The sequence below is a fragment of the Vanacampus margaritifer genome, chromosome 2 (assembly GCF_051991255.1).
Source record: "Vanacampus margaritifer isolate UIUO_Vmar chromosome 2, RoL_Vmar_1.0, whole genome shotgun sequence".
In the NCBI taxonomy this organism is placed as follows: Eukaryota; Metazoa; Chordata; class Actinopteri; order Syngnathiformes; family Syngnathidae; genus Vanacampus; species Vanacampus margaritifer.
The window spans coordinates 17843115-17871063 of NC_135433.1; the positions used below are offsets into that span (position 1 = coordinate 17843115).

General features: G+C 41.0%; 2 protein-coding genes across 4 annotated transcripts in view; both read left to right on the forward strand.

Moving 5' to 3' along the window:
- The first annotated feature begins 962 nt into the window (after positions 1 to 962).
- On the forward strand, positions 963 to 23291 carry usp36 (ubiquitin specific peptidase 36). Of its 3 annotated transcripts, none has more exons than XM_077556018.1 (20): positions 963 to 1109; positions 7302 to 7567; positions 7673 to 7894; positions 8983 to 9093; positions 9966 to 10068; positions 10145 to 10212; positions 10298 to 10368; positions 11332 to 11414; positions 11488 to 11599; positions 11682 to 11822; positions 13172 to 13272; positions 13363 to 13501; positions 13652 to 14017; positions 14755 to 14982; positions 18052 to 18158; positions 18386 to 18976; positions 19571 to 19779; positions 19857 to 20039; positions 20565 to 20680; positions 21797 to 23291. In XM_077556018.1, exons 2-20 carry the CDS (start codon positions 7315 to 7317, stop codon positions 21932 to 21934), a joined length of 3342 nt encoding a protein of 1113 aa, XP_077412144.1. In that variant the 5' UTR covers positions 963 to 1109; positions 7302 to 7314; the 3' UTR covers positions 21935 to 23291. The 3 variants fall into 3 exon arrangements, with proteins under 3 accessions (XP_077412144.1, XP_077412145.1, XP_077412146.1); XM_077556019.1 differs by lacking the exon at positions 963 to 1109 and adding an exon at positions 1183 to 1506; XM_077556020.1 differs by lacking the exon at positions 963 to 1109 and having other exon boundaries at positions 7373 to 7562.
- A 1188-nt stretch (positions 23292 to 24479) lies between these two features.
- Positions 24480 to 27949, forward strand: part of cyth1a (cytohesin 1a) — a 55391-nt gene continuing 51921 nt past the window's right edge. The window contains exon 1 of the mRNA XM_077556023.1: positions 24480 to 24725. Coding sequence (XP_077412149.1) covers positions 24707 to 24725 — 19 coding nt within the window. The 5' untranslated portion in view covers positions 24480 to 24706. The remainder of the gene's footprint in view (positions 24726 to 27949) is intronic.

The window sequence follows — 27949 nt, forward strand, 5'->3', positions numbered from 1 at the left end:
GAGCATGTGGATTATTTAAAATTTGATGGATGGGGCGTAAAATGTCCTCGAAGTTTTGGATGACCATAATGCTTCAAGCTTTTGAATGCTGCTCCCAGTTGTCAAACAAACCAAACAACATTGCCTCTATAAGTGGCAGTTTTATACTGCTGCTAAGGAACGATGAACGAATACACAGAGTGCAGAAACACGGAGAAAGACAAAATAACTGCTTACAGGGCATATATTATCCCCCCAAATTAGTCTCTCAAAAAGGATATTACAGCGCTTTTACTGCGTCACATGCAGCATTTGATTGAGTTAGCCTATACTGCTACCCAGTGGCCAAATCTCACATCAGAAATGATGATCGCAAAGTTCAGTGTACAGTACACACACACTGTTACTATATGCTTTCAAGTAAAGTACACATAGTATTTTTCTTAAAATCACGTTACATTTGGGGGGGGGGGGGGGGGGTTATTATTATTATTATTTGTATATTATTAAAATCAATTGTGGGGTTTTAAAATGAATGAATTAATAATTGACCACTGGATGGCAAAAATTAATACACACTATGCCTTTAACAAAAACAACCTTGTTTGGAACGAATAAATGATATTTCATTTCCATTTATTAAAGTCGATTTGAGAAAGTGATTTAAGTTACACCTTACGAGCGTGGTGACTGAAAGAATTATTATCGTATCTAAAGTCACGGTATTACGTAACCATAAATGTTTGGGAAGTTATATCATCGCAAAAAGCCAACGTATCTTCCATTTTCCCTAATCAGATTACGATCAAATTTGATCAGTACTACAATTTTAAAGATTTAATTATTGTCCTTTGGCCCTTTTTGTTAATAATGAACACTGAAAATGGTAAACAGCACAGTCCGCACGTCACGTGTCCCTTCCTTGATAGTGTAATGACTATCTAGCCGCTGATTGGCTACCATCTTGTCACCAAGGCGGGATCTGTTGGCCGATTGGTCTCCGCTTGGAGTCCATCATTCTCGGCACCTCCCTCTCTTAATGCAGCATGGGCGAAAATACCAGCAGACCGAAAAGAAACCTCTGAAGAACGGTTTTCTCCGTTTTCAAGGCTTTTTTGACCGCTACAAAGGTGAGGCCATAAAGAGCATTTATAAAATAAAAGACTACTTATGGCCTCGTTATCGCTTAAGTAATGTCATTCGGCATTTGTGGACGCTGACCACATTGCAGCAAGTGAGGGTGACTCGAAACCTCCCCGCCACGTTAAGTTAGCCGATTAGCTATTTAGCCACCGCCGTCCTTACCTTTAAATACACGCTAAATTGCTCGACTTCTCAAAGTAAACGACACAAAACCACCCAACGGGGCTCTTAAGGCTTAACACGGACGTAATGGCATAGTTTCATCATACTTCTGACGCCGTGTGATGTCGACATTAGGGCTTGCTTGAGATTAGCAATTTAGCATGCTAACCCCACGCTAAGTGGCCCGACACGTCGCGTTCATGGAACACCTGCAACCGTCTGGTAAACCCCTTTAAAATACATTTTTAAAAAGTGCTTAAGTTTGATTCATTACTATGTAATAACGAGAATTTATTCCAGCATGTTGACAGCTGGAGTGCAGGTCAGCGAGTCATGGATTGACGCGATTGGTGACGATCAGACAAACAGCATGTCTTCAGTGTCAGACGAATTGTACCCGAAGCCGACTACAATCGCTTCAAACACGATTATAGTTATTTTTACAATTATTATTTTGTATAATATTTTAGATACCTGTACTTCATCACTGATTTCGCTGCATTGTAACTCAGTGGGAGTGTCAGTTATGAACTTTAATTTGTTAAAGATAAAAATGTCACACCCACGTCGAGTTGCTTTCCAGAAGTCAGTTGAAATAGTAAATAATCATGTAAATACCGTACAGCTATGTGGGGACCATTCCATTCCAAGTCCGTGGTGCTGAGACATTGACCAGGTATCTGTCTCTTTAAGGGTGTGCGCCAAACATATATTTTGGAGTTCTGGCCAAAAAGTTAAACCATGTTTTTAATGGATCATAACACGATTCCATCAGCATTTGGTCGATTTCACTTGGTGAAAGGTTCCTAAAGTGCTTGAACAATGACTTCTCAACCATATTGTTTGAAGTTCTTAATAGGTGTGTGGCTGAGCTTTATAAAGAGATGATACACATGAAAGGGAGTAGCTTGCTGCTTGCTGTGTAAACAGCTTTGTTGTCAGTTTTGTTGTGGTAAACGAAGCGACACGAATCGTCTTCGTCTCCTCGTCTCGTCATTTATTTACCGCAGCTTTATAGAATATCACTGCCTTTGATCTTTGGATCCGGTCCGCTTTGCAAGTCTACGAACAAGGCATTTACATATTTCTTCAGCTCCTTCTCTCAAGTAGGCGCTATCAAACTACGAATACTAAAATCAGTAGTTCAATTATTCAACACAAACAACCCACCTTCACATGAGGCTCATCATTAGTATTGACAATTCCGAACATCCGGGCATTTCTGATACTTCCCCAATGCAACGCAATGCAAATGCTTTCTTTATACGGTGAAAGCAAACGGCGGATTGTATTGCGTTTGCCTGTGATTATCATAACCGCACAGATTGTTATAGTAGTCAAACGACATCTCATAACGTTTTACAATCTAAATAATCTGCATAAATCAAATTGCAACGATCCATAGTCCAATGATTTTCAGTGGGCGGAGAGATTTCTTTCACCGAATTGACTGCCATTTTGACTTATGACGTAATCTCGGAATTGTCAATTAGTAGTATACTATCCAAAGTAACCTGTGAACACAAACTGATGCGACGGAGGACAGATATGCGCACATGCAGTTTAGATAACCTGTAGAAGTAGTTTCTACAAAAAAGAAATGCATGTGAAAAACTGTACGCTAAGATTCCACCCTGGTTAATACATACTTTCATGGCGTTGGCTTCGGCACAAAAACTGCAAATAGGTGAGATTTTCATTAAATAACAGATAAAAGGTTGAAGGTTCCACAAAAGATGGCGAATGCCGAACTGAATATATATGCTTGGGTTATTCTCCTGATATAACTCTGACATTTTATTTTCAACAATTTATTTATTTAGCAACTTTTGACTGCAATGACTCAGTTGCATGAATAGTTTTTATGCTAGGAAGCCCTTCGAGACGCAACCTATTTGTTTCCTTGGGGAGTATTGGGGTGTCATTATCAGAACAACATCTTTAGGCATCATGTGAGAATATGTGCTTCCTCTTGGAAAAAAAATGTGCCTTTTTTGCTTTTTGAAAAAATAGCCCCAGGAGGAGTCAGAAAAACACTTAAGTTGGCAACACTGATTGTGCTTTTGTTTACTAACTCCAATCTGGTCTGAGGGCAGCTATAACAGTGCGAAGACATGCTTTGAAGGTAACTGTAGAAACTTGGGGGGGGGGGGGGGTGATTTTAAGCATTAAACTTAAAATTACCGATTAAAATCCATTAAATGCTCAGATTGACTCCAGACTAATAAAATCACAGAGGAACTGTCATAAAAAGCCCTGGAAAATGTAACTCACAAATCCCCTTAATTTAGTTAGTAAGCAATTTTTTAAATATGATATAAAATAGAATAATAACTAATTATAATATTTAGAACAGTCTTCAGAGGACTTTAAAACAAATTCTGCTTGGGAACTGACAGCTTGTAATTTTTGTGTGTTTATGCGCCATTCACAGGTAATTATCGGCCGTGTGTTGATGAGTAAACATAAGATATTAGCCAGTTGTGATTTTTGAAGCTTGATTCTAAACATTTGCCAATTATTTTTCTGTGGCAATATTTTTATAAGCAGCAGAGACTGATTAATTGAAAATGATTTGGTTCAGTGCCTTTGTGCATTGCTTTTTTCCTTTTACAGTCCTTTGAATAACCAATTAGTTGTTAATTAAAGGGCGACTGTTAAATTGTGTAACAGTGTCGCTGCCGTTGCACCCTTGGGCCACGTGTCATCCTTCGTATCAGTAACGGCGGCACGTGAAGGTCGCTGTGTCCTTGTGGGTATGTTCAGGCCCTCTTTTTCACCACCACCCCCACTCTGGTGACATCACTATCCTCTGCGATGTCTTTTAAGGGCCTCTATAGCGTGTGTATGGGGTGAGTAGAAAAAAAGAGGATAGTTAGTTTTGACATTGAGCACAATCGTATCAGGCTTTATGATTATTCGATGACTCAAAAACGCTTGTTATAGTCAAGCACACACACACGTCAAGCTTTTAGTGCTTTTTTTAATTTTCAATTTTAATTTTAATTTTTAATTTTTATTTTATTTTTACATTGTCTTTAAAAGGACAGTACCCACCCAGGGGTGGGCAATTAATTTTGCAAAGGGGCCAAATGAAAAACTGAAACGCTTGCTGAGGGCTATGCCAACATGCTAACCTTAATTTTGTTGTATATCATTTTTAATATATTTAGAAAAACTATTGTCTTGTTTCAAGAAATTGCTACAGGTGGTGATACTGTTATAATTAGGAAATACAAATTTGAAACAAAATTGTAAGCGGTCATTAAAATTACATCATTCGGCTTTAAAAATTACAACATTAATTTTGTGCACCAACCGCCAACTTTGATTAGCCGTTCCTATTGGGGACTCCTAAATATATAGGTAATTGGAAAGAATAATAAATGTCAGTGATGTATAATGCTTTTATGAAGGTGTATGTTTGCATACAGAATGATCAGGCCAAATCTCCTGGGCATTCTTCCCTCCATGCAGGAAGTAAGAATGTTGCTAGCATTAATTTAGGACCTCTGTTGCCATTTTTACTAGTCTCTTTTTTGAAAAATAGTTACTCTGAAAAGTCAAAATTTAGCGAAAATGTTGCAACACAAGTTGTAATTCTTGATTGCTTCCTCACTTGTATTAGCGTCCACACATCTGCACATACAGAACAAAATGTTCAAAATTAAAGCACCACATTTTTTATGTTTTACAGTGGTACCTCGAAGTTTGAACATAATTTGTTCCTGCAAAGTGTTCAAAGTCCGAATTGTTCAACCTCCGAAACATTTTTTCCCATAGGAAATAATGTAAATGTAATTAATCCGTTCCCAAGCTCCAAAAACAGAAAATTCCTTTTTATGTTTTTACATTTATATCCTGTACAGTATTTAAACAATAAAAAATACCTTACCTTTTTTGTTGTGGTGTGATGGCATTAGTGGATGATAAATGCTATGTTAATGCTAGCTTTAGTTCAGTGCCGAGTTTGTGTATTTTACATTGGGCATATTGTTAGACGACTGAGCGGTCCTTGCGTGCGTTGTTTAACGTCCGGCATGTTGTTGAACAGCTAAGGGGGGTACTCCTGCCAGTATTTACAGAAGTAGTCACGGTAGTTACAACGGCGCGATAATCTATTTCTACTGTGATCCGTAGCACTGTATGTTTTTCTTTGCTGCCACTGGCACTGTTGTCTTTCCTTGGGCCCATGGCGAAGAAAATTGTTGTGGAAAAATCAAAATGCACTCGCGAGTATGGCGCACCTCCGGGAGTATTCATGATCTGACTGGAAATGAGCAGTTCATCGTCTCAACTACCGCAACGTGAGCATTCGGCATTGCTCGGCTTCGCTCAGCTTCACTCGGGTTTTCGAACTCCGAAAATGAGTTCAAACTCTGAGCCATTTTTTACCCAGATTTTTTGGTTGAAGTCCGAATTGTACGAGTTCTGAGACATTCAAACTCCGAGGTTCCATTATACTTACACTTCATGGTCACTGTGAGGGCCTGCTTTAACCCCTACATCAGGAGTCTCCAAGGCTATGTTCACACTGCAAGGCGTGATGCCCAATTCAGATTTTTTGTTAAATCCGATCTGTTTATGTACCGTTCACATTACAAAAACAAATGCGACATCGTTTTTCCGCAAGCCAAGCTACTGAAACAAGCGACTTTTATCAGTGTCATATGCAAATTTAGCTGTGCCAGCACACGTACAGATTGGTGGACTGGTGGACTTGTTTCGCGGACGGGTTAGGAGTTTGATTCATATGTCTTGTCTGCTTAGGTTATGCAAATTCAGCTGTGCGAATGCCCGCGCTCCTGGTTGGCTGCTGTCCTCGGCTTCCTCGTGCGTCAGTTTTGAATGTGCGGTTTTCAAACAGCAACAGAAATCCGTTTGACTTATTTTTTCATCTTATGTTGCCAGAGTAGCGAGGTTGGAAGAGGTAATATAAATATTTGGGGGAAATGAGGGGACACTCCTTGATCTCCTCATTTCATTGAGAAGTCTACCGAAGATGACGTCGAGTCATCGCCGTTCGCGATGACTCGACGTCAGTGCTAAATTTCTACTATCACCACAAATGTCAACTTTATGCTTCATGTTTCAAGTGTGATTAAATTAAAGTCAAATAAAAATTGAACACTTGTTACTCAAAACAGCTTTGTAAATATTCACAGACGTGTCAGTAGTCTCCCTTCCAAGCTTTCTCTCCCGCCCGCGCATAGCGCATATCAGGCTTTTTAAGATGTATGAATCGGATGCGTGGATGAGCGTTCACAGTGCAGACACACCGCATACATATCCGATTTATATCCAAAGAGGCCCAGGTCGGGTGTGAAAAAATTGGAATTGTACAGTTCACACTGCATGAAAAAATCAGATACTTGTGAAAAAATCTGAATTGAGCTGCAGTGTGAACGTAGCCCAAGTTTGGTCGTTGAGAGCCTCTATCGAGCTTGTTTTCCATGTCTTTCTCCTCCAACACACCTGAATCATATAATCAGAAAAGTTATCAGACTTCTGCAGAGCTTGCTAATGAGCAGGTCATTTGATTCAGCTGTGGGGGCTTTTGAGGACCGGCCTACACAATACAATAGGCAGCCTATACCGGTGGTCCTCTTGTCTATGACGGCACAAAATAAAACATTACAATCTGTTTTACCTTGGATTCTTTTATGGTTATGGCAGAGACGACTTTTAAACAAGTGAGAGCTGCAGAAACAAAAAAGTCGTAGCAAATTCTCTGCCTCAAAGCTTCAAACGGGATAATTATTCCCCACGGGCTAATATGACTTCTGCTACCGATGTTGCAAACCTGAACCAATTCCAAATGACTGACAAAAGTGCCTCTTTAGTAAACTAAGTCCTCTTTGTTTGCTGCCATGGAAGCTGCTCAGAGGTCAAAAGTTTTTGTTTTTTCGTAGAGAAAGTTGTTTGAACTTCAGCTTGGTACCTGGCATTGAACTAGCCGTGTTTTTTAGCCCCGTTTTTTCCCATCCATTCCACATTGACTTATCCCTTCTTTTCAGTGATGTTTCAACGATGCCGATTGTGGACAAACTCAAGGAGGCGCTAAAGCCCAGTCGCAAGGAGTCGACCGATGACAGCGACCTGAACAAGCTGCTGGCCTCCTCCGCCAAGAAGGTCCTCTTGCAGAAGATCGAGTTTGAGCCCGCCAGCAAGGGTTTCTCCTACCAGCTGGATAGTCTGAAGAACAAGTACGTGATCCTCAATCCCAGGAATGAGGCCGTCTCCGGACAGAAAGCGGCCGAGCCCCCTCAAATCAAAAGGCAAGGTAAACAAACGGAGCGCTTTGCTTTACATTTGTAATTTTACTCTGAAAATGAACACACTTGTGCTTCATATAATCATCTTTTTATTCGGAATTGATTGTGTCTAGTTTCAGAGAACACGATCGGCGGCCAAGGCGACGGCATTGCCGCGCCGCAGAAAATGCTTTTCCCCGCCAACAAGCTGACCCTCAAGTGGGAGCGGGTGTACAGGGTGGGGGCCGGCCTCCACAACCTGGGCAACACTTGTTTCCTCAACTCCACCGTGCAATGTCTCACCTACACGCCGCCGCTCGCCAACTACTTGCTCTCCAAGGAGCACAGTCGCGTCTGTGAGTGTTTAATTGTGTTTAAAAGTGTTTTTCTTTGTCCTTAAAGGAAGCACCCATCTTCCAATCACTCAATCTATTTTGTATAGCTTTGGATGAGAGGCGTGGTCTACTCGTTGCTAGACAGTTACAGGACATATGCAAATGAGCATTCACATTCACACCTTCCATGTGTGTTTTTGGAATGTGGGAGAGGAAACCCATGCAAACATGGGGATAACATGTAAAGTCCACACAGAAAAGCCAGAGCCAAGATTTGAACCTTGAACCCTTGGACATGTGTGGCACACCTGCTAGCTGCTCACTTTAAGGAGACCATTCCCATGACAACCAAAGACAATGTTACATGATACACTTATCAGTGAATAATTTATCTTGTGATGCTTGTAAATTATATGTACATTATATAGTACAAATTGTGGTACAGCGAAGATTGTGATAAAGTAGCACAAATTATATGAAACTAAATGTACTCTCTGCAGTTTAGCTCATTGGGAATGCTGTGTATTCCATATGTCACCTATTCAACATCATTTTTGAATAATACGAAATAACATGGTTGGCTAGAGCCAATTCTAGCACACTTTGGGTGGAAGGCAGAGATGCATACTGGACTGCTTGTCAACAAATCGCAGGGCACATGGAGACAAACAACCATTCACATCTTTGGACAATTTTGAATCTTTAGTCAATCTTATCGGCATGTTTTCAGAATGTAAGATGGCGGCAGAGTCCCTGAAGAAAGCCCAAACAAGCATTGGGGAAACATGCAAACTCCACACAGTAGGTCCTGAGACAAGATTTAAACCTGAGACCTCTTGACTGTGAGGCAGATGCGCAAACCACTATGCTGCCTAACATGAAATTGGAACATAAGATTGATGTGATTTAGATATTGTTTTAATCGTAGTAGAATTCCACATAGTATCATCTATCGACTGTAAGTAATGTTAAAAGCAATTTTTATCTGGTGGTTGGTGTCACTCTAGTGCCAAAAAAAGAATAGCATATTGACAAAATTTTGTGTCAACAACACAGTGAAAACAATTTGAATGTAATAATACATTTCTGTGCTTTTTGTGCTCTTCCAGGCCACCAGTCGGGCTTCTGTATGATCTGCGTCATGCAGAACCACATCATCCAGTCATTTGCCAACACGGGCAACGCCATCAAGCCTGTGTCCTTCATCAGAGACCTGAAAAGTGAGACCACCGCCTTCACTTGAATCAGTTTTGTTTGCTGCCGTGACGCATCACTGTGACGTCACACTGCAGTACATTAGACGGGTGAAGGAATGAATGGGTGCCGTATGGAGAGAGGGGGGAGAGGAGTTGTGAGTTTAGGTGTTCGAGTCCTAAAGGACGCCCCCGCGCCCCCACAACGACACTCCCTCCCTCACTACCTGCTTACTGCTGCAGTCTTCATAACCACCGCCCACCCCCACCATCTTTCCCTCTAGTGCCCTCTCCGTCTCCTTGTGACTGCAGGCTTGGGTGCTTTAGCACAAAAATACTCCTGAAACGACTGTTGGAAAAAAACAACACAATGTCATCTTTATTGAATTATTAGGGGGAAAACAGTTTTAGATTTCCACCCACTGGACGTGACTTATTGTTTTATGTGAAATGACGCTATGCTGGGAATGCGGTGATGAGCGCATTAAATATCGACCAGCCTGATACTCTTTTCTCCCCCTTGTGCCTCCAGGAAGGGCTCGCAGCTTTCCGAGCTACATTAGCACTAATGCGATGAGTCTGTTAAAAACTCACTAAGTGACTGTAAATGTTTCATTATGTTGCTTTTTTTTTTTTTTTTTGAAAGTGCAGGTTGCAAAAACATCCTGTGTGGTTACTCAGAAAAGGGTGCCCCAAATCTGCTTTGAAGTATGTTGTTGTGACATTATATTAAGATTAACTGCACGCTTTTGGCAGTCATTAACGAATGACCATTCTGAATGACACACTCATGCCTTAACTTTTATTATGCTTAATGCTATAATAAGAGCTTGCAGCTCAAAATAGGTCATTTGCAGTGATATATAGACAATTTATTCAAACGTGCTGTTTTTGTGCAGAAATCGCCCGACATTTCCGCTTTGGTAGCCAGGAGGATGCGCACGAGTTCCTGCGGTACACCATTGACGCCATGCAGAAAGCCTGTCTCAACGGCTACCCTAAGTAAGGCCCTTTTTTTGTCCACATCTTTGTTTTTAAACAAAGAACAATATTGATTGAAGGGTCTTTCTTTGTGTAGGCTTGATAGGCAGACACAGGCCACAACACTAGTGCACCAAATATTTGGAGGTTACCTGCGCTCAAGAGGTATTGAGTGTGCCTATGGCAACAAAATTTCACAAAGGACAATTAGTTGATTGATCCATTCATTTCTATTTTTTTCTCTTTGCAGTAAAATGTTCCATTTGTAAAAGTGTGTCAGACACGTACGATCCTTACCTGGACATTGCTGTGGAGATACGGGTATGTTCCAACACACATTCTCGTATATACTTGTACACACTAATCTCATTTTCTGTAGGCATACAGTAGTGAGACCTCATTTGGTGAACGCTAGCTCTTCCAGGTGACTTCCAATTGTAATTAAGAGAAAAGTTTTCTCACAGGAAATAGGAGTTAGACTGAATAGTTGACGAATCCATTGACTTTACCTACTACGCATCGAGCTTGAAATTGACGAACAGCTAATAATGAGTCTTTGCCTTCTCAATTTGCCATTCTACAGAGGACTTGTGACTATATAGCCCGTCTGCTCCTGACACTAGACTAGAACGCTCCTTGCAGCTGCGAAACTAGTGTACTGTAGTGCGAAAATAAGATAGTTGTGGAGGAGGATAGCGGTTGGCCTCGCAAGCTTCGGCTATTCTGATTACCGCTAGTCTACCTGGCTATGATGTCTCATAACACACTATTCTATGGAAAACAAGATGAGAATGGCATGTGAAGAGAAGAATGTACAGGGGCTCACCACTAATTATAACCACATGCTGGGGGAAATGTCCCTTGCACATTTGCATGGCAGGTTTTGTCCCCTACAGTTTTTTTGCCGCAATCTTCGGACACAGACGTATTGTTGAACTCTTACTGTGTCTGTCCGTCTTCAAAATCCATTTATATTTGTTACAGATTTTGTAAAACAAATGCAGTGTACCCAATTACAATGTGCAACTTGCATGAGGTCCGTTATACCTTCACTGGCATTCCTGAACATACTGAGCTAACCAATGCAGCTAATTTGGCAAAACTTTGAAATATATATGAAGTTAAATCAATCTAAAGATGTCAAAATGATATCATAGTCGGCTACAAAAAAATCTTTAAATTGTTCAACACTTAATAGGAAATATGAATTTATTTATTAATTTCAGCTGGTAATGTCTTGAGCTCACTGTAAAAATATTGTCCTGTCTTCTTTCTGTCTTTTAGCAAGCTGTCAATATCGTACGAGCCTTGGAGCTTTTTGTTAAACCTGATGTTTTGAGTGGAGAAAATGCCTACATGTGTGCCAAGTAAGTCTAAAACCAGGTGTATATGTGTTCTATTCTAAGATGAGTGAGGAGAGTCCCCCTTTTCCCCTTTCAGGTGCAAAAAGAAAGTGCCAGCAACAAAGCGTTTCACCATCCATCGAACATCAAATGTGCTGACGCTTTCCCTCAAGAGATTTGCCAACTTCAGCGGAGGGAAAATAACAAAGGTCGGCAAATAGTTTCACAAGTTTGAAGGCACACTCCAGTTTGTCCATAAATCTCACATTTTCCTCTTCCTTTTTTTTTTAGGATGTTGGCTATCCAGAGTTCCTCAACATCCGCCCTTACATGTCCCAGAGCTCAGGCGATCCCGTCATGTACGGACTCTACGCCGTCCTGGTTCACTCTGGCTACAGCTGTCACGCAGGACACTACTATTGCTACGTCAAGGTGAGACCATGACTTAGACCAGCTTCATCGTTAAAAAAAATATATCGACAAAAGCCAAAAATTTGTTTTCACTTTAACATTTTTTTGGGGAATTTTTTAACTTAACCCCTAGGCGTTATTGTGACCATTTTTTGGCTTTTTGTTGGTTCTGACCAAGCCATTTGAAAATAAAATACTGCCCACGGGTTAAAGGGTAACATAAACATGAAGCTTAAAAAGCCTACTTTGATGCTGCAGCATACTGATCTCTAGTGGTATGCGCTGTGCACTACAACACTGAGCTCAACATGAACAAGCAATAAAGCTTTTTTAAAATGTGTCCAACATTATTCTATGCTATGTTCTCAATGTGCAGTGTCTTATCTTTTATAATTGTTCCTCAAAATTGTCCAACAGGATCAGCGACAAACTATTTAAATAGTGACGTTTTCAATATTGTTTAATACAATGTCACCAGCTAAGCTCTTGCTGCTTTCTTGTGCAATATCCAGCCACAAAAAAAAACATTTAACAAATAATGATTCTCTTTACTCCCAAATTTGCCCGCGTTTAAATAATTTTGGAATTATGACATCCACCCATTTCCCAAGCTTATCCTCATAAGGATGAGCTGAAACCCAGTTGATTTGGGGAGAAGGGTTAGGGTAAACACTGGATGGCCTGGTGGCCTTTGCCATTACAGTGTTTGTTGGGCCACCCAAAGTTCACTGACGCTAACCGGATTGGGCCAGTACAAATTCAATAAATAAATATGACGAAATCAACGATTTCTTGCTTCAAATCTTACAGTGTACATGTTGAAGTTTACTGATTAGTATTTTCTAAATTTGAGTTAAAAAAATCGCAATAATCAATTTATAGATTCGTATTGGGATTAATTGGTATCGAAGCGAATCGTGACCTATGAATCGTGATACGAATCGAATGGCCAGGTACTAGGTAATTCACACCCCTATAAATAAATAATCATTTGAAACTTACCGTATTATATCATGAATTTACCGGGCCAGTGTCTGTTCTCACTGGGCAACTACAACATGCCTCGTGGTGGCCTGACAGGAACACCACTCAAAAAAGCTTAATGTCGCCAGCCAATTGCAGGGCACATATAGACAAACAATCATTTGCATTAACACCTATGGACAATTTAGGCTCCCACGAACCAAACAAGCATGTTTTTGGAATGTGGATTGTAGCTGGAGTACCCGGGGAAAAAAAGATTCAAACCCTGAACTGGATTTATAAGCAACCTGGGACCGCAACAAATACACACTGTCCCTTTTTTGTATGGCCCATGGTTGCTCCAGGTAAAATGAAATAATCTTTTTTTTTGGTGTTTTGTATTGTAGGCAAGCAATGGACAATGGTACCAAATGAACGACTCCATGGTGCACTCCAGTAACATCAAGGTGGTCTTGAACCAGCAGGCTTACGTGCTTTTCTACCTGAGGTGGGAAGCTGCACACATTTGCAAGCCTCATTAACGTATTAATGTTTACACTCTTTTACTGATAGATTTTTTTGGTACTATTTATTGAAGGATCCCCGAAACAAAGAAAAACACAGACGGGCACACTGGCAAACAGGGAATGTTGCATTCAGGGAGGAACAGCGCTTCGTCAGAGCAAATAAAGCGGGTTAATCTGAATGGACCTCTTTCCTCCCCGCAGGTCACAAAGGTACATATGTATACATATAAATACACAAAACCCATCTGTATGAGGGAGGCGTTTATGTCGTGAGTTACTGATGTACCCGGAAAACAACACCATTTTATTTGAGGGGTGGCCCCTATTTGAGTAAATATGGTTTTCATGTCCGTTTACCAGAAACTTGAGCCAGCGCAACTGCGTAAGATCCATTCCATGGATGGCGGTTTGGGCCTGCCGGTCGCCAGAAACGGCGTGAGCACTCAGCCGCCGCAGCCCCGGCTCTCCAGCTGGACGTTGTCCTCCAACGGTGTCACCAAGTTGCCTGGCGGGCCCACGGTTATCGAGGAGCCCTTCAAGAAGCTGAAGAAGCCCTCTCCTCAGAGCCAGTCGCGTTGTGGCACGCCGACACCGTCCAACAACAGCAGCAGCAGCGTTGGCAGGACAGACGGAGACAAAAAGCAAGACAGTGGCAGAGGCCTCACTGCATCTGCCTCATTCAAGTCTCTGTCTGATTCCTCATCTGCCGACACCACTGAGTCAAAGGTTAGTCCGCCATTTCTCCTTTCGTGCAATGGTGGACAACTCTGCGCTACATTTGACTTTTAAAATAGACAAATGGGGCAGGTCATTCATAAATGAGGCGAAAATAAATCTAGTGCTATTGAATGAGAAACTGCATCCAGCTCATTTAGGGTCACGGGTGAGCTGGAGTCTGTCCCAGCCAAAGTGCAGCTAAACCAAAACACAATCAGATAACAATAAAAAGACATAAAAAATAATGGATTACTTCTTTTCTAATGAAATTATACTACTGTATAAATATAACACCAGTCATTAACATTGAAACACTCCTGCGGTGCCTTCTCTGTGACTCTAGACCAGTGGTGTCCAAACTCGGTCCTCGAGGGCCGGTAGTCCTGCAGGTTTTTGAGGTTTCCCTGCTCCAACGCACCTGTTCCAATCAACAAGGTCGTTATCATGCTTATGCAGAGCTTGCTGATGAGCTTCAGCTGTGTTGGAGGAGAGAAATATCCAAAACCTGCGGGACTACCTTCCCCCGAGGACCGAGTTTGGACACCACTGCTCTAGACCAAACTGTCACAGTCCTTATGTTGGCCGCCTGCTGTTCTGCCAGCGGCAGGGTCATTATAGTAAACTGAACTTAACAGAATAAATAAAACAAAAAATTAAAACTTTTTATTTAACAACAAGATTCTTGTGTGCAAACTAATTTCTGTGGAATGTTTGAGTGAATTTTTGCTCATTGTTCTATCAACCAGGATATCGCAGGTCCTAAAAGTGCGCCAGCGGGAGGTGCTCCCTCGACCCCTCGCAAAGCGTGCAGCAGCACTGCGTCTCCTGCCAAGAGCGTGGAGCGTTCTCACAGCGCGGAGGAGCAGAAGACAGTGAAGATGAAACCCCCGGCCCTCAACAACATCACATCGGAAGCCACCAGCAGCACCATGTCGCCGCCACCCGCCAAGAAGCTGGCGCTGTCAGCCAAGAAGGTGAATGACATTCCCATCCAAGTTGATAAAATTGAAATTGAACAGCGTAATAATCATAGGCCTAATATTGGACGGAAGTTTTAGTTTAGTTTCAGTTTTAATTAGGGATGCACCGAAATGAATTTTTTTGGCCGAAAATGAGAAATGCTTGGCCCAAAATCGAAACGGCGGAAAAAAATTATGCCCAATTTTTATTATCATTGCATTTATTATAATTAATTAAAATTAGAATATTATAAAATATTTAGGTCTATTTAGCACGGGCATTTTAACAAAGTGCAATATAAATTGAAATGCGTCAACACCACAGACATCAGAGACATGTTGGCGAATGGTACATTAAACACCAAACGCGGGGGTGAGCAACTGAGCAACTGAGCATTTTCTCGCGGTGCAATTGCACTTTATAGTCAACGTACAGTACTTTGCACCGGCGGGCACGGATGCGTGCGGTGCCGTGCGGTTGACGCATTTGTAGGCTATTTGGAGCGGGACACGGTGCGGCACACATTCACATATTCACCAACCTTTAAAAATAAACAAATTTCTTCGCACCAGCCAATCGGCTTGGGAACGGACTGCAAAGTCACACACGGCGTCCTGTACTGATCTGTAGTAACCCGGAGATAGTGGTACGTGTCTACTTGTTTAAAACTGTTGATAGCAATGGTGCTAACATTAGCTAAAGTATTTAGCACGGTCACCAGAATGCAAGTGAAAAAGTGGAAGTGCTCGAGGGCCTCTCATCAAAGAAAAAAAAGAAGGCTCTCTTTTTTGACATAGTTTACCAAGCGACCCTCTCCTTCTCCGGTGTGCACAATGAAGCTGCTGGTACTCACAAATGGCATCGATCAGCAAGGCGGACACTCACTCCCGTGTTTGGTGTTTAATTCAAACAGACACTTGCTTGCAGCATTTTTGTTGTTTTTGTTTTGCTTGCGTCACCACAACATCCTCTTTCGGCCATGTTCTTTCGGCTTGAATTTTATTTTGGCCGAATGCCGAAAGTTTTTTGCCATTTTTGGCCCAAATTTTGGGTAGCCGAGTATTCTGTGTTAGTAGTTTTTATGCTATTGTAATCAACATAAACATAAACAGTTTGGAAGTTAACTCTTTGACTGCCAAAAACGTTAAATAACGTTTCGTAAAATCCTATGGAGGAGTACCAAAGACGTTAAAAGACGTTTTTTTCAAAACAGGTGAAACTAACCAGTTTCTATTGTTGATTACTGAAAAACGGAATAAGGTAGAAACAAACTTTTTTTTTCTGATAGAAGATGAGAGTCCAATCTTTCATTTGCTAGTATGTGTGTTTCCATAGTCCAAACACATAATTTTCTATGGACCTTGAAAGATCAGTCAAAATGCTTAAAATCGGCTGGCACCCACAGCATCCCTTTTCTGAAAACGTCTGGCAGTCAAAGAGTTAACACTAAGTAAATAGGAAATAATATTTACTAGGACTGAAATAATGACTCAATATGTATTTAAATTTATTTAAATATAAATGTATTGAATTTAAAAATTAAGTAGATCTGAACTATCCTTAGGCATTTGTCCTTTAACGTACCACTGAACGAGAAAATATCCCACTAAACTCAGCCGTATGTGTAAAATGTCACACTTATGTTTGTTACAGCATAAAATGAAACCAGCACAAGTACGACAATAACGTCAAACATGTTCTACTGTTTGACAGAGTTGAAATACACACAAGCCATAACTCTGTTTTCAGGGAAAACAGAGTTTTAGAAGGACTTTCTAAATGTTAAGTTTTTTAAGTACAAAGACCAAAATTTGAGTGTGGGTGAAAAGCAAAACTGCAAAGAAAGAAAAACAAATATACAAACTAAGTGTGGACTTTCTTACATACGGTTCATTTCCTTGGAGAACACGTGTGATCAACGCTGATATCTGAACAACCAATTTATATAAGCTTTTGATTAACAGCTTACATTTACTTTTATTGCGTGAACTTCTAATACATCTGCTCCGATGCCCTTTTCGTAGTCAGAGGTAGGCATTTTCCCACTTCCCCGGTTTTCTCGAATGCAGCGTACCGGTACATGGATACTTTTAAAAGCAATTTAGTTTACCCCTTATGCAGAGGTGAAATGTTTACAGACTTGTCAGATAAGTGGCAGCGGTGGGGGACTCGAGGCACATGACTTGGACCTGAGTTGACATAAGATACTAATTTTGTGACTGGCCTGTTAAAAACTTAATGAAAGGCTTGACTTTGACTTAGCATTCATGAGACCCGACTCGACTTTGACAAGTCATTCTGTTTACATTTGAAAATGTATTTTTATTAAAGTGTGCCTTTTTGTTTTTGAAAGAAGTTACTTTTATGTGTTTTTAAATTTTTGTTTTTAATTTATCACTATGTTGTGACTCAGCAAGATTTGATGACTTGACTTACGACTTGCTTAAACCAAGTCAAGACTTGACTCGGCTAGTTAGAAATTTGGTGGCGACTCGACTTGACTTGCTTAATCATTACTATTTTTCCGCAGTAACTTGGGATTTACTTGAAAATTGCAGCTTGAGACTTACTTGCGACTTGCACATAGGTGACAGGTGGCCTCAAGCCCCTTGATCTATCTAACGCACTGCCTATTCATGTATAGAATAAGACTTTATTACTTCCACAATGTGAGATTTTTATTAGGCAGCAAAAATATCTCCAGTGTGTATTTATTGACAATACCAAGTTAAAGCAGCAGTGTATGTGGCAAATGTACATATGTGATTAATACAATCTAATACATTTTTCCTCCCAGTTGGACTCAATTGCATAATGTGACATTATACTTTAACATATCCTTCCTAGTTAATGTAACGGTCTAGTCAACCACAAAGTCTATGGCTTGTCTTTTTTCCTTTTTTACCTTCTTTTTTTCTAACCATTTCTAATTGTTCTCTGCCACGCCCCCTTCCTCTTTGCTCCTCCATCTTTTCCTGCCATCCTCCTTTCTTTATTTAATTTAATTCTCTCCTTTTTTGTCACATTCATGGCTACTTTTTTCTTTTAGACCACAAAGTTTTTATTTTTGTCGATAACTGCAGGCTCGCAGCCGGAGTCTGAGCAGCATTGATGCTCCACGACGAATCTCCGGCGACACCCCCCATCCAAATCACCCTAATCACCTCGCCGCTACGCCTAACGCTCACAGGTGGGGAGTTTATTGCTTGTTTTAATTTATTTGGTAGGGAAAAGTTTAGGGAAGAAAAATGGAAGTTACCCTGTAAAGTTCATAGTGCATTATAGATAGACTGATCTTGACATTTAACCCCAAAAGACCCAAACATTTTGTGAGCAGTGTAAGTTGAGAGAAAAAAAATCCACAAAATGTATACCGGTAAATAACGCAACAAAGTGACCCAGCTACTCTTTTCCCAGTGCTTCATCCCATGTCCCGAAAAACCACTCATCGCCTTTGAAACAGTCCTTTCCCCTCACGCTGCACGCCAGCCCCTCTCTGAACGGCTTCCACCGTCCTGCGCAAAACAGCCCCAAGTACAACCCCCACCACCTCCAAGAAGAACCAAATGATCCTCCAACTCAAAATGTCCACCAAAAGAAAAGGAGGAGAAAGAAGCGGCGTCACTCTGAGGTAGAAGTTGACGCGGGTGCTGTTGCAGAGGCGCCATCTAACCCCGCCGGTAAAAAGAAGAAGAAGCGAAAGAGGGAGCAAGAAGATGGCGAGAAGACTGTGGTGAGCGAAAGCGTCCCATCCCATCTTGATCAGTCAAAGCCAGAAGAGGAGGAGGACTGGTGCCAGGGCGGCATGTGGAGTCTCTCCAGCCATCAAAAATCCGAGGAGCTCAAACAGAAGCGAGAGACCGCCACAGAGGCGACATGTCAGACCAACGGGAAAGAACATGAAGCGGACTGCCTGTTGTTAAAAAAGAAGAAGAAGAAGAAAAAGAAGAAGAAGAAAAAGCTGATGCTGGAGCAGGACACAAATTCGCCATGTGTAGCTTCACAAAGGTGAGATAAGTTAAATATTTACTCAACTTTAGCGGGATTTAAATGGGCAGACATTTGTCACACAAACATTCACAATTTTTCAATGTTTTTCACATTGATTGTGTTGTGTGCGCAATTATCATGACCTATAAATTGCAAATATTCAATTCTGTATGTGAGTTGATAATATGTTTGTGGATCAGCGGGCACGCACATTTATTTTTGAGACAAGCGTCAGTCACGCTGTATCAAAAATATTCACACGCAGCAGTTCTAAACATTCACACGTTGAAAGGCCATCACTCCTCCGTCCGCTAGGAGGCAAGTGTTCCTTGTCTACATTGAACGGGAACGAGACATCTCCAGTTCCTTGTTTAATAATTGGAAAATTAAAAACTATAGGTTTATTTAACATGTCGGGAAACAAAATATAGCCGTAATTTGTCTCCCTCAAGCTTATTTTGTCTACCTACCTGTTTGGCTGCTGTAGCGCCGTAGAAGAAGAAGCAGCGCCATGCCAAAGCCATGCAATCCTTTAGTGAATTCGGCCCTTAGATGGAGCTAAACTGAAGCAACTTAAGTCATTTTTCAATAATATTCCCCATTTAACCACAGCCGTACCGAAGCCTCTGCCAGTACGAGCGACCAAATGGTACTCACAAAAAAAGTGAAAGTGAAAAAGAAGAAGAGGAGACTGAAAGAAGAGGTGGGGCAGGAGGAAGAAGACAGTCGGCCTTGCTCGGAGCGTCAGAACGGTGACGCATCGGCGCCCCCGCACAAAAAGAATGCGGCAGGGGGTGAAAAGCAACGCAAGCTGAGCACTGGTACGCGCACATCCATGCAAAAAACGAAGAAAAAACAAAAATGGCCTGTTTAGTTATTCAGTGTCTGTCATTTGCAGCATCAGTGGTGGTGTGGGACAGCCAGGTGAAGGACGGCTACAAACGTCAAGCACCTGCGAGCGACACGTCGGGAGAAACCCCGGCTCATGCTGTCGCTCGCCTGTCCTGGGACGGCAAAAAGAGCAGCGACGTGGTGCAGGAGCTGATGCGGAACGCCTCGGACAAAGCCTACGGCGCTTGCGGTGAGAGAGGCTCTGTTGAAAATAAGGCTGAATGATTAAAAAAAAAGAGAAAAGAGTCTAATCAAGATTAGCCCCCACCCACCCGCTTCAATATTGCGATTTATATTCAATTATTTTTTTGAAGAGCCTTTTCCAATTCCACCTTATTCCAATAAGCAGTATCACATTTATTCTTCAGAACTTTTTTGGGGGGGGTCTTGTAGGTTAGGCTTATGCTAAAATGGCAAATAACTCATTAAATAATTTGAAAGGCAGTTTAGCAACTTCAATTACAGTTGCTCACTTACTAAACACTTTGACTTGCTGTCTTTTAAGTGTTCACTAGGACAGTTTCACAAAATTCTTCTTCTAGAGTCAAATATCTGATTGCAACAATAATGCATACCAATCTGTAGCTATATCACTTCGCCTTTTCACTTTTCAGAAACATGACGTAAACATGTGCACCGCACTGAAATTATCGAGACACTGTAAATAAAATTGCAATCTTAATTATTCAGCCCTGCTTTCCATTGTCTGCTCTAGTCCTCACTTGGGACGGAGAGGACTCTGCTGTGAGTCGAGATGCCATCCAAGATGTCCGCCGTGCCAAGCACGACACTGTGATCGACGAGTGGGATGAAGACTTCGACAGTGGGAAGGTGAGAGTGTTTTGCGCTCTCGCTCATGACTACGCTTTCTAGAGTTCTGCGGTGAACGTTTTCTTTGGCTTTGTTGTTGTTGTTGTTGTTCAACATTTAGTACTAGTGATGGCAAAGAGGAAATTTGTGATAACCATAGAAAAAGAAAAATCACTTGCATAGGAAAGATGATGAAATTACAAATAGGCATGAATTTTGGAATATTAGTAAGTGCTCACCATCTGTTCGAAGTAGCACTGTATCAAAAAAGTGTACATTTCAGACTCCCTTTAAGAGTAAGCCATTTATTAGAGGCCTTTATTTGTGCAAATTCATTGTGAGATATTTATTTGACAACTCCTTTATTTATTCCGATAGGAAAATCAAGGCATAACATCTATTCTATTTAGCATCTACAGTATATGTATCTTTATAGGAGTAAAGCCCTTATCAAAGGCAGGCCTTTATTTGCACAAACTAATTTAGAAATATTATAATATATATACCAGGCATTTAATTAGAAAAACTGTCTTTTTTTTGGAGGAGAGAACTTTATTTGAACACATTATTTTTTAAATATTAGTATGTCTGTACCAAGTGTGTGCAATTTATTATGGGACATGTCTTATATTATGTACCAGGCATTTAATTAGTAGAAACCTTTATCCATTATTTTGTAATTTTAGTAAATACCAGGTGTCTTCTATGTATCTCATATACTAGTATGAGTATAACATTTAATAAGGAAGAGGCCTTAAGTTGTACAAAATACATTTTAATTACTGTATCAGTGTAGATTTGTCCAAATGATTAAAAAGATTATCATATTAGCTATGAGGAATACATTCATTACAATGATGTATTGTGTCAATGTTTTGCTATCATTTTTCTACAGATAAACAAGGATATTTTTTTAAATATTACACATGGCAGTATTTGTTAGAACTGCTCCTTGAAAATTTTATTATGATTTAATTTTGCCCACATCTTAAATTTGATTTCCTTAAGAGTATTAAAAGTAAAGTATTGCATGTTAACCCAAAGCACTGAATCGCTAACCTCTACTGTAAACATCAGCTTAAAACATAAATGATCTGGAAAAGCTTTTCAAAGGGATCCTCTGCTGATTTTGACCAGGTGAAGAAAACAAAGAGCTTCAAAAGGGAAAAGTGGAGAGGTGGCGGCGGCAGCAGTATCTTCCAGCAGGTCCAGGACCGCCGCAACAAGTGGTCCGTGACGCCCGGCGGGAAGCGAGCCTTCGCGGGGCATCGCTGACACCTTTTGACTGGAAATGGCAACGACACCAAAAACAAAAAACAAAACTCTTCCATTTTTTTCCTAAGTTTTAAATAATGAGCCGATCACAAACAATAGAACTGATGGACCACTATTTTCATCATCTGCTTCAGGCTTCACATTGTTTTCATGCCATTTTGTCCCATTTTTAACAACTCCATGCCACTGGTTCTCCTTCAATGAAAAAGAATCATTTATACATTTTTGGGGGATTTACAATTTACATGATTTTATACCTTTTATCAGTTGATGTGTTGTTTTGTTGCAGATGTTGCTGTGCCGAGTGGCTAAGGACCTTTTTTTTTTTTTTTATTATTATTATTCCGGTCCACAATTCATGGAGACTCAGACATGGCGTGTGTGTGTTTCTTTCTTTTTGGGGGGGGGGGGGGGTATTCAATTGCGGCCACAGTGTATTTTTGTTTTGTTTTTTTGCCCCACATGTCATGTCTGTTCCATAACTATTTACTTTTTTTGGGCTCTTTTTTTTTTTTTTTTTGATTGCACACAATTTCAAATTCATTAATGATAAAATTTACTGTTCTGATTTCTCTGTTCTCGCGGTAGGGGGCGTCTTTCAACTCAACGGTTCACCATTGTGCTTGTTCTTCCCCACGTGTCAGTTGAAATGATTTCTTATACCTCTATGCAATTTTTTCCTCGCTGCTGGTCACCTCCACAAACTGGACGGAGACTCAGGAAGCCATCCCGTATGTAGTGTACGCCATCGCCATGTGGCCACAACCGTTTTATATACGACACGTGCTGGACAAATACTGTACCACAGAAGACTGATGTGAATCCAGAAAAGCTCTCCAAAATGGAGCCAGCACTCATTTTTGGGTTGACCTGACCCCCCCCCACCCACTAATGTCATGACACAAAATGCATTTGAGTGTACAGTCCTCCCATGCTGTAAAGATTTGCCCGTTCTTTTCAGTCTAGAAATTTTGCCTTGAATTGGCTATATATATATATATATATATATATATATATATATGTGTGTGTATATATATATATGTGTATATATATACACACATATATATAATTTAAAAAAACTGTTATAAATGACATCTTTAATGGATCCGTTGGTGGGTGTTTACCCGCACACGTGTTTTGTCAAGAGGCCGTGTGGCCCCTGAAATAGATGCTCCACATTTGCGTTTGCACCATGTTTGATAAAAAAAAAAAGGTGCAATAAAGTTGTCACTCTTTTGTGTCTGTCAAGATGTTCCTGCTCTGAGGGCTGTGGAACAATCCTAGTCACGTTTGAATTTACTTGTGCTTTTAGGCACCGGTGTGTTGGAATCCTTTAAAAAATAAAAATCCTGTTTGATTTGGTGGTCTGCAACCAATCCAGTGTTTCCCACTGAAATGTACTCCCAGTCCTGCTACTTGCGTCTCCTTTAACCTCATGATCCACAAGTGAGTGACGGCAAACTAATGTTACAAGCGGTATATTTGGTTGCTGCGCGTTTAAAAAATAAAATAAAATATATTTTTATTAAATTTTCTTGAAATCTACTTGGGTGGTGGCTAGTTTAGTTGAGTGGCCCGCCCAAGTTTTAACATGGTCAGAAATGTGGTTTCATTTTAGAAATTCAAATTTGGCTTTCAAATGTGTGTTGATACGTGACACTGAAAAAGGCCTTTACTTCCTTCCTCTGTCCTTCCAATCATCCCTCCATTTCATGCAATTGTTTCCTTCCCTCCTTCCTTTCAAATATCCTTGTTTCTTTCCTTCCTCTCAACTTCCTTTCATCCTTTCTTCAATACCGTCCTTCATTCTCCTGGGCCTCCACCCTTTATTTTGTATGCTTGCCTACTTTCTCACCTTCCTTCATCCATCCTCCTTCCTTCCTTTTTTGTCCTTTCATTCATCCTCATTCCCTTCCATGATCCATCCTCTCCCCTTGCTTCCTTTCTCTGTCTGCTTCCATTCATACTTCCTTATTTCATTCTCTGCCTTCCTTCCCCTTGTTCTTTACTTTCATACAACCGTATATCCTTCATACCTTCCATTATCCTTACCTGGCATCTGCCGTCTTTCCTCCCTTTTATTTAATCCATCCGTCGTCCTCCCTTACCTTCTTTCTTTCCTTTATTCTAGACATCCTGGTTTTCTTCATCAATCCCGTCACTCCTTCCTTTCCCTCAACCCTTATCCATCCTTGTGTCCTTAAATTCACCCTTCCGTCTTTCCTTGGTTTTGCTAAATTTGTTTCATCCTTTTTACCCTTCCCCTCGTCACCCTTGTTTTCTTCCTAAATTCCTTCTGTTTTCTTACTTTCTCACTTCTCTTTTGTTACTTCATTGCACCTTCTTGAGCTCTTAAGAATAAAAAGTACACACGTAATAATTAATTTCCGATATCATATGTAATTCTTACAGTGAATTAAAAACAATAAGTGGCAAAAGGGCGCCCAAGTTTTTGCCAAGGTAAAGTTGAAATGTGACGTCACGGCGCAGGTGGGCGGGATTTGCGTGTGTGAGCGCACCGGCGGCGTCAGAAGTACAGTTGCCTTCGTTTGACAACACGTACACAAACCGTTGGATCCCTTCCGAGTTAAAAGTGACGAGGCGAAGGCTTCGTTAAGTAAATTCTAGCGAGGAAGGAGGAAAGAGAGCGAGGAAGGAGGAAAGAGAGCGCGGAAGGAGGTTTCCGGCTTGCTCTGGGTGGTTCGGTGACGGCCTCGCAGCCTCCCTCCCCGGGTACTGAGACTCCCCTCGCGCCGCCAGAGGAGCACCAGGATGGAGGGAGACACTCCAGGTTTGTCCCTAACTTTCTCTTCCTTCATCACAGCTACCATGTGACTTGGAATATATAAAGGACAAAATGTGTTATATGATGTATTATTAAGCCTCACACTGCAGGTCTGACGGCACGCTGCTGCTGCTGTACTCAGCAACTAATATAATAAAAAGCTGTAAATGATACAAGATGATTCAACATAATGCACTGGAGGTTGGCGAGGCAATGACGGAGGCTTTTGTATCAATTATGCATCACTTTAGTATTCGGTGTGCTTGCAGTACATCTCAAAATAGAGTAGCTGGGATCAGTGGCCTCATAGCAACGTTTCCAACAAAAATAATATATATATATTAAAAAAAATGTTGTAAACGAATAGTTGTGTGATATTGTGTTCAAATTTGATACATTTTTATTTTTTTCCATTTATTTTTACATATTTTTGTATTTGATATTTTTGGGGTATTTGAATACAAGTTCTACACATATTTACATTTTCTACACATTGAGCCTTGTTTTTAAAACATGGTCTTTATTATTGTTATTATTATAGTGTTATTATTAATATTTAAAGGTGCATTGTGCTGTTCAAAAAGGTAATATTAAAGCTTTTTCTACATCATGCATATTAACCAATGCCCAGATGAGTGAGTACGAAAAAAGCCTGACTGTTTTACTCTGACTGCACCTATCCACTTTTATCTTCCCCTTATAGTAGAGTGTGCGGAGTGCACAGTTTCTTTGGGGAGGGAAGGGGCGGAGTTTTTCTTGCCTCATTTGAAGTCATGTCTTCGTTTTTCAACTGTGGCTGTCGCTTTAAGATCGTGCACGTAATCGCACGTGCACCATGAACGAGCCTGACACAGATGCTGCAGTTACGCTTTGTTTTTGTTTTTTTTGTGTTTTTTTCCCGGGAGAGCTCAGTATTGTTCATTCTGTAATTTTGCTGATTTGACATGTCATCATCATTTTTCTTTTTCTTTTTAAATTAATTTTTATTTCGTACGTGGGTGAGTATGTGCATGTGCGTGTGTGTGTGCATGTGTGTACTCATTAGTTCACCTAAAACCTATAATAAAATCCCATACCGTTCACCTAAAACGAATACTTCAGAATTCAGCGAGTCGTGAGGTTGTCAGGAGACCCGAGGAAGAATCAAAGAAAAGTGAAATCCAGCACCGACCAGACATCACCTACTACCCACCGGGTTACCAACCCGAGCCTTTCACCAACCCCAGAAACATCTAAATTCCAACAAATTAGGGAGACCTCAAGAGACCAAAGGAGAGACTGAGGAAAGGAAGGAAGGACAGACGAAGCAGAGTGAGATCCACAGATCAGCCTCCACCGATTCAACGAGCAGAGGAAGAAGCAGATTGTGTTTGAGTTTCGATGTTGGAGTGGTGGATCTGGCATGCATGAAAATCTCCACCAAAGAGGGGAGCCGTCGACCCCTGCCAGGACAGAGCAAGCGCAACACCTCAGGGCCCTCCAGGCCACGGCAGAGCCAAGGGACAACCTCCGGGCCCCGCAGGGGCCACCGGCCGGAGAGCAAACCTCGGAGCCAGGAGCGCCCCCCACCCCAACACGGCCCGCGCCCCCAACCCAACGCAGCAGGACGGGGCACGGCAGGCCCGCCAGGCACCCCACCGGTCACCACAAATGGGTAATTGAACTAAGGCGGCTTGTTGTGGAAGTGTTGGTGAGCCTCCCTAAATTATGATTGACACGTGCGTAACACATGCACATAGATATTGTCATTAACAAAGCACAGTGAGAAGAGAGGAGCTGTCAAAGTAGCAGCAAGGCAGTCAAATCACATGGGACCCATGCTGTGGATGCTATGCTATTAATAAAAAACAAAGTACCACACAGAAATGAACATCAAAAAGCAACGGCGTCTCATTAAAATGCACCAATTGTGATCATCAGAAGTTTTTACTGTGACAGTTTCATGCTGTGATCTGCACATTAAGTCTATATTTAGTGTTCAGCTCGAACCTTTCACCAGGGCTGATGCTAACTTTAGCAGTTTTATGTTAGTTATGAACAACATGGTGAATTAGTGTTTGACAACTCGGCTTGACACTACTGAAGTTCTTGGTTTGAATGTGGCAGTTTTCTCTGAGTACTCAGCTTCTTCATGCGTTCCAAAAACATGCACAATCTATCGAAGACCAAAAAAGATATTTAATTGGTGAAAGTAGCACTTCATTCACTACACTGTGTGTATGTGGCACATACAGTAGCTAATAATGGTAATACTGCATTAATTTACTGTTGCCAAAAAGTGTTGTCATCAAGTATTGGTGCATAGAATTGGAGATTTTTTTTTTTTTATTATCATTTTTTTTATGAGAACCAGGTGTCAGTATTGGTGCATCCCTAACCTGAAGATTTACTTGGTTGAAGGGCTGAACAATTGGATTCAAATAGACATTGCAAGTAGCAATTTCGAAAAAATAAAAACAAAACCTCTTTCAGTCGGCGATCAGTATTATAAAGGCTTTATTATTTTTATAAATACAGTATATGTATATATTTTAAATCATTTTTTCCTTTTGGACACATTATTACAGGTTACATCGATCGCATAATATCATTTGCAACATTGACATCCGAAAGAAGGGCTGACGGGTGACACAACGAGGCTGTTTTGGACTCAGACGCAGAGGAAGAGGTGGAGGGTAAAGCAGCTTTTAATTAACAAAACAAAAGCTCTTCAATGAGAGAGGAAAAATAAAGACTATACAAACATTAACTGAAAGCGCTCCAAAAGGGAGGAAGTTCACAACTACATTCAAAAACAAAAATCACTCTATGACTAAACAAAACTAAGCTATACAAAATTACAAACAAAGGTTCTCTCACGAGACAAGGCAAATAAAGGCAACTGGATATCAAGGCTGTGGTCTATGGCAGGCTTCAGTGGCTCAAACGAAAACACTTCGGCACAAGACAGGGAAAACGCAGACTATTTAACACATGAGGGTAATGGGGAACAGGTGGAAACAATCAGGGATCAGGGTTGACACAGACACCACACGAGGAAGGGCAAGTGACCTGAAACGAGAGGAGTCAGACTTTTCACAATAAAACAGGAAATGACAAGACACCCTCACCGCGGTGTGACAGTACCCCTCCCCCTAAGGCCGACTCCTGATGGCCCAGGCTGGTCAGGATGATCCCTAAAAAAGTCTTCAATTAGAGAGTCATCCATGATGAAGCGGGAAGGTATCCAC

What these genes read in the sequence shown, in the direction of transcription:
- usp36 (XM_077556018.1), top strand. Translation starts at nt 7,315, where the DNA reads ATGCCGATTGTGGACAAACTCAAGGAGGCGCTAAAGCCCAGTCGCAAG. An exon ending in TGGCGCTGTCAGCCAAGAAG is followed by an intron (nt 14,983 to 18,051) that starts GTGAATGACATT and finishes CGATAACTGCAG; the next exon opens with GCTCGCAGCCGGAGTCTGAG. An exon ending in AAGACTTCGACAGTGGGAAG is followed by an intron (nt 20,681 to 21,796) that starts GTGAGAGTGTTT and finishes GATTTTGACCAG; the next exon opens with GTGAAGAAAACAAAGAGCTT.